We start from the raw sequence: 11,797 nt of genomic DNA, 5'->3' as shown, positions 1-11,797 counted from the left end.
GGGGGAGGAGGAGGCGCGGCGCCGCCCCCCCGCCCGCGCGTCAGCACTGCGGCGGGGCGCGCCCACACGGGCCTTAAAGGGGCCGGCGGCCGCTATGGGGGGGCGGGGGGAGCTCAGCTGAGGGGTGAGGTGGCTGGCGGGGTGTGCGGGGCTCAGAGCGTGAGGCTTGAGGAGAAGGGAGCTGCTGTACTTCTTGGTGCTGACTTAAAATTATAATAAAGGATCTGTTGTGCCTTAACTGACCCTGAAACACAGCAGCAGCCTAGAGCCAGGCTCTCATCTCACTGCGGCTCGTGCTGGAGCACTGTTAGCGACACAGGCGCTGGGCTGACAGGGCAGGTGAGCGGCTGTCACCACAACACGCTCAAGTACCTGCCACCAGCTTAAAGTCTAGACCTCTAATATCAGCACCATGGTGACACTGAGAATTTTAAACGAGGTAGTTCCTTGGATTAATGGCTTGAATGAAATGAAAACAGCGCTCCTTAGTTCCCTAAATCAAACCAAAATATCTGATTATATAAGCAGACATGGAAAAACATCCAAATGATATCTTAAATGTTACACAAGCAATACTGTTAAACTACACATTCAGTGCGAATGCTACCATGAACGCTGTGTGCACAAGGCAGGTGTTCATTCACTGCTCTCATCAGATCCTGATGAGCAGTCTGAAGCATCACGAGGAAAAATTTCCTTAATTTTGTCACAAAGAACTAGCACCTGGGCTCCTCCTGTTGCACAAAGGATACTGGAGAATGCTCCATGAAAAAAAGCATTAAGCCCCTCTTGCTTTATATTTCCATAAAGCAGTCAAGGGCTCTTTTCATTGCCTCCCCACTCTGCACACAAATCATTACTGCTCTGTACTGAGAAAAAACTTAGATGCTTAGCAAAATCTGTTTTTCTTCAGTAAAGAACACTAAGGAACATTCTCCTCCTGTTTCGCCTACAGCAGAGATCTTTTAACTATTTACCTGATGTAATGCTCTCTTATCTGGTTGCAATAGCTAAATTTAGAAAGGCTGTGATCCTTCCTCTGATGCTTCTTTTAAGCTTTACTGGGCAAGTAGAAGGCTTAAGAATTAAATCCTAATCCTAAAGGTGCTCTGAAATGTTTAGATGTTATTAAAACTTCTACAGCTTTTTTGTTTCCTTCCAATCATCAGCTGTTGTTTAAAATGAGTTTAAAATGATGTTAAGGTTTTGACTAGCACAATAATGTAAAAACATAAGAAAGCTAAAACAAAGCACACAGTACAGTTTTTGATCTAGCCCACCTTAGTTTTTGAACATTAACTTGCTCAACAAAAGAAAACAAAGCAAAAAGGAAGATTTGTTAGAGACCTTGGCACATGGACTAAAACCTGCCGCAAGTGCTTACAGGCCAAGGAAAGAAGGGATGAGGAGCAGCGAATGTTCACAAGGATGCACATTACTGTTTCTGTACAAGTTGGTCCTCAAGTACTGAACCCTCTCTTTGCCTTTTTCAAGTGCAGTACAACTGGAGATTGTGGCAATTCTTAAATTTTTAAAAATTCAACAGTGTAGTAAAGACAGCCCACAGGAATATCAGACAGTTGTGCTCCGCACAGCAAAGCACTTGGGAAATGCAATCGCCCGCTGTGGAACCCAGCATAATGACTGCAACAGATCTTTTAGATAGCTCAGAGTAACACGACTGTTCTGACAGATTGCTTTCTTGTGGATGTGCTTGGTGAATTGTCAAACCATTCCTGGTTTAGAACTGCGGTCTGTCTTGGGGACTGTATTAGGAGCTGACACCAGTTTTGTCTTCACTCCCAAAAACATAATACACATTTTTTTGAGAGATTAATCTAAAGCTCACATCTTTATGTGAAATTCTACTGGAAACAAAACACTGTATATATAGATATGTATAATGTTATATATGTATATATATTTACTTAATGTAAATTATTTGACCTAAATTAATTACATTTTAAGCCAAATCCACCTCCTATACCTAGGTAAGCCTCTAGTCTCTTCTAGACTCTCATCAAAGTATGAGATCACTATAGATTTCCTGAGTATAAGCAATGCAGGAAATACAGCAATGAAAAAAAAAAAAAGCATAGTAATAAAACTACAAAGCATTAGAATATCTTATTCTAACTCTGCGTGAATATATGCAAATTAAAGGATATGTGGTAACGGTTAGTGTTATCTAGCTGACAGAAATCAACTTTTACTGAATGCAATAACTGTACTGTGCTCATTATTTCAGAAAGTTACCCCAGCTAGCAAATACACTTTTAACTGAAGAAACAGAAAGTGCTGTATTTAATCCAGGGCTTCCTCTTGGATCAGAATGAGTGTCACAATATGAAATTGATTCTGTATGAATGTTAATTTCACCACCATAAAAATCATACTGAACAGCAGCTTTATTTGTACCTGAGGTTTCAAAACTATGTAAACAAAGCAGGGACACCACCTGAAGTACATACATACATACATACCCACAACATATCCAAATCAACTCGTGTTGTTTCTTGTGTGCTAGTAAAACCATTATCTTATTTAATATATTTTACATTTTTAATAATCTTGATGCTCTTCTCTATCCCAGCAGTCGGTTAACTAGCAGAAATACATGCAATTTTTTGGTAATGCCAGCCTTGGGAAACATAGTACTTCTGAATATGAACAGCACTAACTATAGGCTGACTGCTCACTAAGCAGAAAAAGCAGAATCTGAAGACAGTGAAATCATATTTAGTTTGTAAGGAAGAAGTGCTTTCTAATGGTGTTTGTCCACTACAAGCTTCAAGGATTTCTGTTATTTGGGACAGATTTAGGACAGATTACCAGAGGTATGCAGGCATTACATAAGAAGCTAAGTATCTCCTGGAGTATTTTGAAAACAACTATGCCAACATTTGTTCTGATTTTCTTTTCATTTTCTGGAGTACAGTGAGAATACATGTTCCTTTTTGTCATCAGATGGCAAAACTTTCTCAGTGATGCAGGGAACAAGGTCCCAATCATTTTTATTTTATTTTTTTAATTTCACATTCAAAGATGCTCTTGACGGTGAGAACATACTTCATTAAATGTACTTCAAATGCTGCTTAACTACCTAGTAAAATTATCTAATAACTACCAACAAGATAGCTAAAAACATACTTTCCCATCCAGTCAAATGATGAGAAATAATTCCCAGCATATACTGAGCTTTGCAGAACATTTATTCTATTTCACACATGAAGAATGGCTGTATTCCACAAAGCTTAGTCTTCCAACTGTATTAGCTGGACTAATAAAGCATATTATTCTGCCCACAGACCCATCTTAATCCAAATACCAAGCATCTGAGTAGGAGAAAAAAAAAACATCTCACTTTTCTACTAAAATCTCTCATCAAGCTGTTGAGAGATTTCTCAACTGAACATATTTTTAGCCAGATGCCTGCAATGCCATTATTTCAAATCTTCTTTTCTTTCTGGACCTGTTTCTCCTTCTTTTTCTGAATAGTCTCACATGCTGTAAGGCTATACAGCACTCCAGTTAGCATGCCAAGCTTTAAAGATCTAGTAATTTCCAGAAAAGAACTATAAGCTAGATCATACCTGCATCATCATGCGTCTCCTGACAGCGTCACGGATATGACAGCATTCCTGAGAACACAGTCACAACTTGAGCAATGAAAAAGGAAAGAATGTGTGGTATTTGTTTTGGATTTGGCAATAATCCCTGCAAAATAAAACAAAAACGTAAGCCTGCACTAGGTCTGTAAAATGCACGCCCAATCTAGCAGATAGCAAATAATTCCATCATTTTTGTTGTTAATCCTACTGTAAAATGACTTGGCTCTTCAGTAATATACTCTGTTAAGCATGCATAACTGCAAAGACAAACGCTATAACTAACCCTTTCATTAGTTCATAATTAATTAATATTTAAAATGATACAGATTTAAAACGTGCATTTTGATTCATAAGAGCTACCTTAATGGTATCGTAACATCCAAAATATTGGCTCAGTATACAATGATCCCCTGTACTGAAATGCCAAAACCCTGGTACCAGCCAGGAAGTCCATCTGTCTTTGCAATTTTAACAATGAAGTCCCTGGAACTGTCGCTCAGCAGCACCTAATATAAAATAAATTTATTCACATTGTTTCACTTAATTTTTGCCCTAATTCATCAAAATACGTAAGTAAGAATTCTCTTACCCTCTCCTGAGATTTCTCCCCCTAATGCCATGCTTCCACTTTCTCCCCACACATTCTTACTCAAATATGTGGTAAGTACCACTCATTTCAGCTTTTCCCCATAGCGGAACACTAGCCATAAGCTCTGACATAGTTAAACAAAACAAAGAAAAAATCCACTTTTTATATCTGTACATTTTTCTCATCGAGGATTCTTGACAGGTGGAAACTCAGCAAGTAATAAACCAATCTTACTTCAAACTCTCAAAGCATGCACATTATTATACTGAACGTATCCTGAAGATATGAATTCAGCCAACACGAACTGTTGCTCACTTGAGTAGCAAGCAGAAGAGGCAAGCTGCAATTTCAAGATGATTGACTGTGCCTGTATTACCTTCAATACAAACAGTGTCTGGCATGTAGATACAGCTGGTGTTCTTCAAAAGAGGTTCCTTTGCACTTTACTTTCCACAAGCTTTTTTTTTTTTTTTTAAAGATAATCCAGAAAGCAAAAAAATCACGCATGCAACCATACTGTCTTCTCAATTTCCTATCCTGCACAAAGCATGTAAGAAAGCATCCCAAGACCCTGAGCTTTAATAATGTATATGCTACTTTGTTAAATATGCTTCTAAAGAAATTAATCTTGAATGCTATTCAAGGAATGTTTCTAAAATTTGAGTCAAGCACATACACATGTAGGCCATCTGGAAACATTTCCAGGATGCGGAAAGGAGATTTGAAGAACTATAAACACTGTTATTTACATCATGCATGTTTTACTTTTTCCACTGTTAAGAAAGAAAACAGCAACCTTAAACTCTTTACATATGAAGAAAGTGCAGTTGAAAAAAGACAGCTTAAGAATTTGCATGCAATACAGAGAGATTAAACATTAACGACTGACAACATTCTTCTTGGTAAGAAACACCAGGAAAGCCTGTGGCAAGTACATTTTCTGGCATTGCAGAAAAAAACGTCAACAAGAGAAACCACAGATCATTGGACTTCTGTTTAAATTATGAAAACCTAACCAAAGAAATTCTAAAACATAACCTAAAAGAGACACAAATAAAGCAGATTTTCAGCTATTTCCACATGAAAAAAATAGAGATGAAGAACTTATTTTCCATTCTGATATGAATAAATTTTATGTAATTTTTCAAATTCCAGTATGAACACTTTGCATTCCAAGATCTGTATTTCTTGTAATTAATTCCCTGGGTGCTGACCTCTTGTCTCTTCACAAAAATCCATCCAAGTTAAAGAATGTTCTTCAAGTACATAACATTGCAAAATTAGTCAGCATAACCTAAAATTGTTCCACCCTTTTCCTGCTCCTTTTGTGCAAAACTTGCACTGTAATACCAAAAGCTTCTTCTGGCAGTTGCATAGTAACAATTATCAAGAAAATAATGCAAAGAGAAGTAAGAAGATTAGATAAAGACAGACTTCTGCTTGAGGGACGCAACCCAAGAATTTTATGCATGAAAATAAAAACAGCTGTAATTTCAAGAGTGAGATTACCCATGAACATAAATATTTTTGAGATTAGAGTCCATTGTGCAATCATAACTGTGAAAATGTGACTGGGATTTTTGACAAAGCCCTGAAACACAGGTGCCTGTGTCCAAGATTTTGAATATACAATGTAAGACTTGCAACGATTAATTTTGAAATAATTGTATGTCCTGAACAAAACTTTGAAAATTTTGACTGCAGTTATAAGCACTTATACACACCTTATGAGGTTATTAATCAATGAAGATGAAAACATAGATTTCATTACCTCAACAATGACCTATATAGTAAGGCATGTGCGCTTTAAAAACTCTAACTACAAAATCTATCAACATGTTATCAAGAATTACCAACCATGAGTGAAAGAACTACTCGGTTCTTGGCCAGATCTAGTTAATTTATGAAACAGAACTAAGAGACAATAGATTATTTACCTGTTTTTCTTTATCCACTTTGGATATGAAAATCAGTTTATACTTGTCCTTAAAAGCAAAGTTTAGAGCCTGTATTGGAAAATATGATATAACGTTTGCCAAATTGCCATGCCAGAAACTGAGAAATCCTACAGGAAAAGAAATGGATTATTAAAATACATTTCCACAGTTCATGTTACACCAAGGCTATCAGGCAACTTTCCTTCCACTGTTTCTACTTTGGTCTGAGCTGTAACAAAGGCCAAAAATATTCCTTTTCAGGACATTTACTTTATGGGTATTTGGATTTATTCTGACACTTACCAACGGATGTATGTGTTAGCACAAGCAAATCTATAACTACAAGACAAACGGCAATAATGCTGAGAAATGGGAAACATTTTCAACTCCTCACTTCAAAAATTTGTAAGACTAAGGATACCTATGTAAACTGCAGTCTGGAAACAGGCTAACATTTCACCTGTGTAGAAACTGTTTCCTTGAAGTAGCCTGCCTATGCATTTTAGCTTCCACAGGGGGTGCTCAGACACCATATTAAAGCAATGGCTAAATGGTTTATATGCATATGAGAAACTTCACAGGGCCTTCGTAATTACATCCTTTTTCTAAAGGAAGAAAAGGATTCCTTTGGACACTAAGAAAAATGCACTAAGACGTTAAATGCAGCTGAGGAAGCTAATGCAGAAACAGATGTTACGGGAATTGTGAGAAGAAGCATATGCAGAGATGTTCACAGACATCGCACCTGCACTGCGGCTGGCTCTCATCAGTGCTGTTAGATTTGGGTAGGCAGTGATGACAGCCATCTCTGTAATGCGCAGCCATGCTCTTCATTCAAGTATCTTGTTACCATTGGCGAAGGTAAAGACTGCTTAATGATAAAGAAAAGTCAAAACTGAGTGTTCATTTCTTACTTCAGGTACACTTTCATATGCATCAACATGGGAATGTCAAATATAAAAGCAGTGCTCTGCAAAACTATCAGAAGGAAAACATTAAAGATGTTTTCATACTATCCACAACCACTGAACACAATTTTGCTACTATGCCACATGAACGCACGACCACTCAGTGGCTGCAGGTTTCACTCCTTTTCTGAAAAAACAGAAATCCAGGGGGTACTCCCATGGCAAATTCACCCTCTCCCCAGGTAACGCCACTCTGAACACCAGCAGCCCATGATGCAGCCCATGATGGCTTCTCCGTTGCTGTCGACACAGAGGTGTTTCTAAAAGCTTTTGTTTCCTGGGCTCCATACCTTGCTCATGGGCACAAAGCAGTCGATCATGCCCTTCCTTGTACTGCTGGTCCGCCTGGATCTGCTTGGATGAAGCCTGCACCTGCAGCAACAGCTTCACTCGCTTGATGGGCACCACGGCCATCTTGGAGATGGCAGCTGCCACACTGCTGGCCAGCAGGGCCTTTGTGAAGGACATGGGGTCGAGCAGCCCCCCCAGCCCTGTGGGGCTGCCATGGTGCCCACCTCCACCCCATACCCTCGGCAGCCAGAAGCACCTGGCCCCTGCATGAACGTAGCCCCCGGGCAGGTGGCAACGCCTAGCGGTGGCTGCGCGGCTTCACCCTGCCATTAATGGCCTCAAGGGGCAGGGGAATGGCACTGCCCTCCCTTGGTGGCTGGTCATTTCTGCCACCTTTCTGGAGCACCGAAATCCAGGCCCTCAGTGGACACTGTGGCAGGTTTTTTCCCTGTTGGCTGCCAGGGGAAAAGTTAAGCAAGAGGCCTGTTACAGAATCACAGAATCATCTAGGTTGGAAGAGACCTCCAAGATCACCGAGTTCAGCCTCTGACCTAACACTAACCAGTCCTCCACTAAACCATATCACTAAGCTCTACATCTAAACATCTTTTAAAGACCTCCAGGGATGGTGTCTCAACCACTTCCCTGGGCAGCCTATTCTAATGTCTAACAACCCTTTCAGTAAAGAAGTTCTTCCTAATATCCAACCTAAACACATCATTCAGGCCAATTTGGTGATCATCTGGCAGAACATGTAAGGGACACAGACTGCACCTGGGAATCGAAAGCTACAAGAGTGAACGAGGCACTGCCACATGTACCTACAGCTACCTTTATATTAAACACAATTGAACAAAGAACAACAAATCTTATTCCTAAATAGCCTCCATCCCTGAACTGCAGTCAGCAAGCTTCACAGAAACTTGGGGAACTTTCCAGAATCTTCTGTAAGCTGTGGAAACTGGTCCCTCTCCCACAACAAGAAACCAGGAAAAAGAACTAACAAATGGTTTAAGCCAGAATATTTGCTGATTCCATTGAACTGTGTGTTAATGAACATCATATATAGTAAGTCAAAACACAATTTAGTATGTTATTTATACCCATTCTGTTACAGTTCGTAAGTGTCAATTCCTGCTAGAACTGCTGATAGCAAGAAAGTATTTTCTTTCATTGCTTTACCACCCCTGTATCTACAAACTTTATTACTAGAAAAGGCATGAAGCACCATATTTATTCAGTCATTTTTAATCATTAATGTTTTTAAAATGATTTTATTGCTTGCATTCCGTTGAAATTAGTCATTTTAACCCTGATACTCCACTGAATTTTTGTACACATTGCCTTGCCAATAATTCTTGTAAGTCATAACTTAAACACAAAATAAATACATTTCTTCTGAACTTTAACACTGCCAGTTCAACTCCTTTAGTAGCTTCTCCATATCTGTTCCTTTAAACATTAATTCCATACACCACGATTCACAGCTATAATCTTCCTGCAAGTTACTATGCTACAAGATTTGTATTAAAGCTCATAAAAATCTGTGTTCTGTAGGAAATTAAGTCCTATCCTTTGGGGCTCTTTTTAAACATCTCTTAAAAATCTACAAAATCAAGTCTATGCTCAGTTGGGGAACAAATTAACCGTTAAGAGTCTCCTTAAGTGTAGTATCAACAAGATTAAGGCAGATTTTGCAACACATTTTATTGCTGAACGACACTGAGTATAAAAGTTGTACCATATCCTGATAGATGCCATTAATTCTTTTTAAGATGGGGTTTCTTGTGAAGGAGCAAGCCAATCTAAATAGCTGGTTGCTGCTGAAGGAGTCTCTTTCCTTCCATTCCCCCTTTCTCCACACATACCTACGTATTCACACTGCTTTTTTCTGCATTGACTTAACACAATTAAGTCAACAGAGGTTAGCCCACAACTCTGGCAGCAAAGTAACCTAGAAAAAAATCTTTTATTAAGTTAGCAAAATTAACTAGACCTAAGTCTTTGTTTACATTGTTTATAATGATGGCCTTCTTTTCTGTATTCCTTTTACCATCTACAAAGAAACACAATATTCAAAGCCTTCCTATTTTAGACTTTTTAAAGGTGTTACTCAAGTATCATCCATACTCCATACTGTTCCTTTTTTTTTTTTCTTCTTTCTCTTTCCCAAACAGTAAATCTCATATCATTTAATTTACAGATGAGGAACACAAATGTAAAAGCACTATTTATGCAACTCAGCTCTGTACATCTCAAACTGATACACTATTTCTCATCAAGGGGCCATAAATTCTGGAGAGGGCTGATTTATAAAACCTTCCATCACATGCTTAAACTTCAGGCCTAAGACTTCTACTGATTGGAATTAAAGCAACTGTTGAATGATTCAAGCCAAGCTGTGAATCACTTGTAGGGAGTGAACAGTCAAAGGCGTTTGATTGATTATTTTAGAATTAGTCTAAACAGTGAAATTTACTTGTTAAAACGAGATCAAAGGATTTGATCATGAGAGCCTATGGAACTGAATTTACTTTTCTAAATACTTAATTTTATTTTCTTGATCCCATTGTTTAAAATGCAATTTTAGTCATGCATTTTATGAAAAACACTTAGGAAAACCAAGTAGAAACAGCAGAAAGGAAAAAAAAAAAGCACTCTTGACATGGAATGTGATGAGACACTATGCAGATGGCCAAATCCAAGTGTGCTGGCTAGGGGTAAAAATGGCCCAAAATCATACATTTCCAACTAAACCTTTAGTACAGAAAGCTTTAGGAGCAGCTAGTCTATAACAAACCTTTCAACAATTTGTAGGAAAGCTGAATTCTGCAGAAGACTTCTCCTTGATTTTGCAAGTATTTTGCCTTCTCTTGCCTTGTACTGATGTAAGCTAAATTATTTTTTTTAATATCCAGTAGTAAATTGTAGAAGACTTAGCTAAACAAACACTGTTCAAATAAACAAAAGAGAAAATATGTTAAGTTAAAAAAATAGAGTAGCACTGTACTGGTCTTTGAAAAATAAACATTTTTATTAAGAAATTATGATTATAATACAAAAGTAGCTATCCATGCATAAACAAAAATATCACCCTCAGCACCTCTTTTTTTATGCCTTCAAAATTGTTTTTTAACAAATATGTTATTTACAATAAAAATCATGAAATCAAGTAAAACATCACTCACGCTTTTAGGCCTTGGGTGTGCAGCAGACTATACTGACAAAAATTGTAAGACATCAGTTTTGTGTGGCTACATGCCATTAATCTGCTAAAATATTTCTCTGTGTTGATTAACACAATGTTACTGAATACACTTCAGTATTTTTTATGCCTTTAGAGGTACGAAATTTTCATTAATGGTAAATATATTTTTCCCCATCGGTGAGTGCCAAATATTCACAGAGCACTTTGAGGATATCAACTCATCATTTTATATGGAATACTGTACACTGAACAGCAGTGAACGTACAAATTATGTGAGGTTTTCATATAATAAAGTTACAATTGGGATAAATAATTTGGCAATATATAAAAATAAAAACTTTGGTTCTCTGAAAACTTTTAAAGTATTCAATTGATGAGGTCATTGGAATCATCTCTGAAGTTTCACCTGTGTCATACCACAATGACAATTTACCTTCTTAAAAGCATTTAAAAGATATGCTATATGTGGATACCACAGCTGAGTTAATTTCTCATTATACTTAAGAACTTTAAAGAGACGACAAGGATGCCTGAATATTCACGAAGCTCATCTATGTAGCTAAACCAAAGGACAGTTTAAAGGCTAGTTCAACAGCGACTTCCGTGACCGAGTCATGAAAACAGACATAAAACTCCTGAGGTTTTGGATGCAGGAAGAGTCTCCTGAAAAACAACAAAACACATAAAAATAAGAAATCACAGGTGCAATCTTTTTCTTTTTGACCGTTCAATACATTCTGGTTGTAATCTTAAGATTTCAGTATGACATTAAGAATAATTGCTGCGTAAAACTGCTAGCAAATTGCTGTGGCTCTCCTGCATTATCTTACTGATTTCATGTATTAGATTCTTAAAGCAAGAACTTCTGTTCAGTTTTCTCAAGACTACCTGAAAACCAGTCTTCAGGTTTTTAGTACGTATTTCAATGGTGCTGTTGTGTTTGCAGTAATCCAGCTTTTGGGACTACAAGCTGCAATCAGGTTACTTGGGAACAAGCTCCTGTATTTACATATTTACTCATTTTTAAACTGAATACTGACTGGCCTATACATTCCTATATGTCACTCCAACACAGTCTTCCAGGGAAAGAACTAAATAGGAAAGCTCTTAATATACTTGTGCACAACTCTGTGTAGCATTAAAATGTAGCATATAGCTCTGTCAATATTAATGCATTGTCCCTGATGTAACAC

General features: G+C 37.8%; 1 protein-coding gene across 2 annotated transcripts in view; it reads right to left on the bottom strand.

Moving 5' to 3' along the window:
• Window positions 1-10,406: 10,406 nt before the first annotated feature.
• Window positions 10,407-11,797, bottom strand: part of INTU (inturned planar cell polarity protein) — a 48,204-nt gene continuing 46,813 nt past the window's right edge. For both annotated transcript variants that reach the window (XM_068680686.1, XM_068680685.1), the window contains exon 16: window positions 10,407-11,267. In XM_068680686.1, the coding sequence (XP_068536787.1) occupies window positions 11,156-11,267 (112 nt within the window). In that variant the 3' untranslated portion in view covers window positions 10,407-11,155. The remainder of the gene's footprint in view (window positions 11,268-11,797) is intronic.

The sequence above is a fragment of the Anas acuta genome, chromosome 4 (assembly GCF_963932015.1).
Source record: "Anas acuta chromosome 4, bAnaAcu1.1, whole genome shotgun sequence".
In the NCBI taxonomy this organism is placed as follows: domain Eukaryota; kingdom Metazoa; phylum Chordata; class Aves; order Anseriformes; family Anatidae; genus Anas; species Anas acuta.
This window is presented reverse-complemented; position numbering and strand designations above follow the sequence as displayed.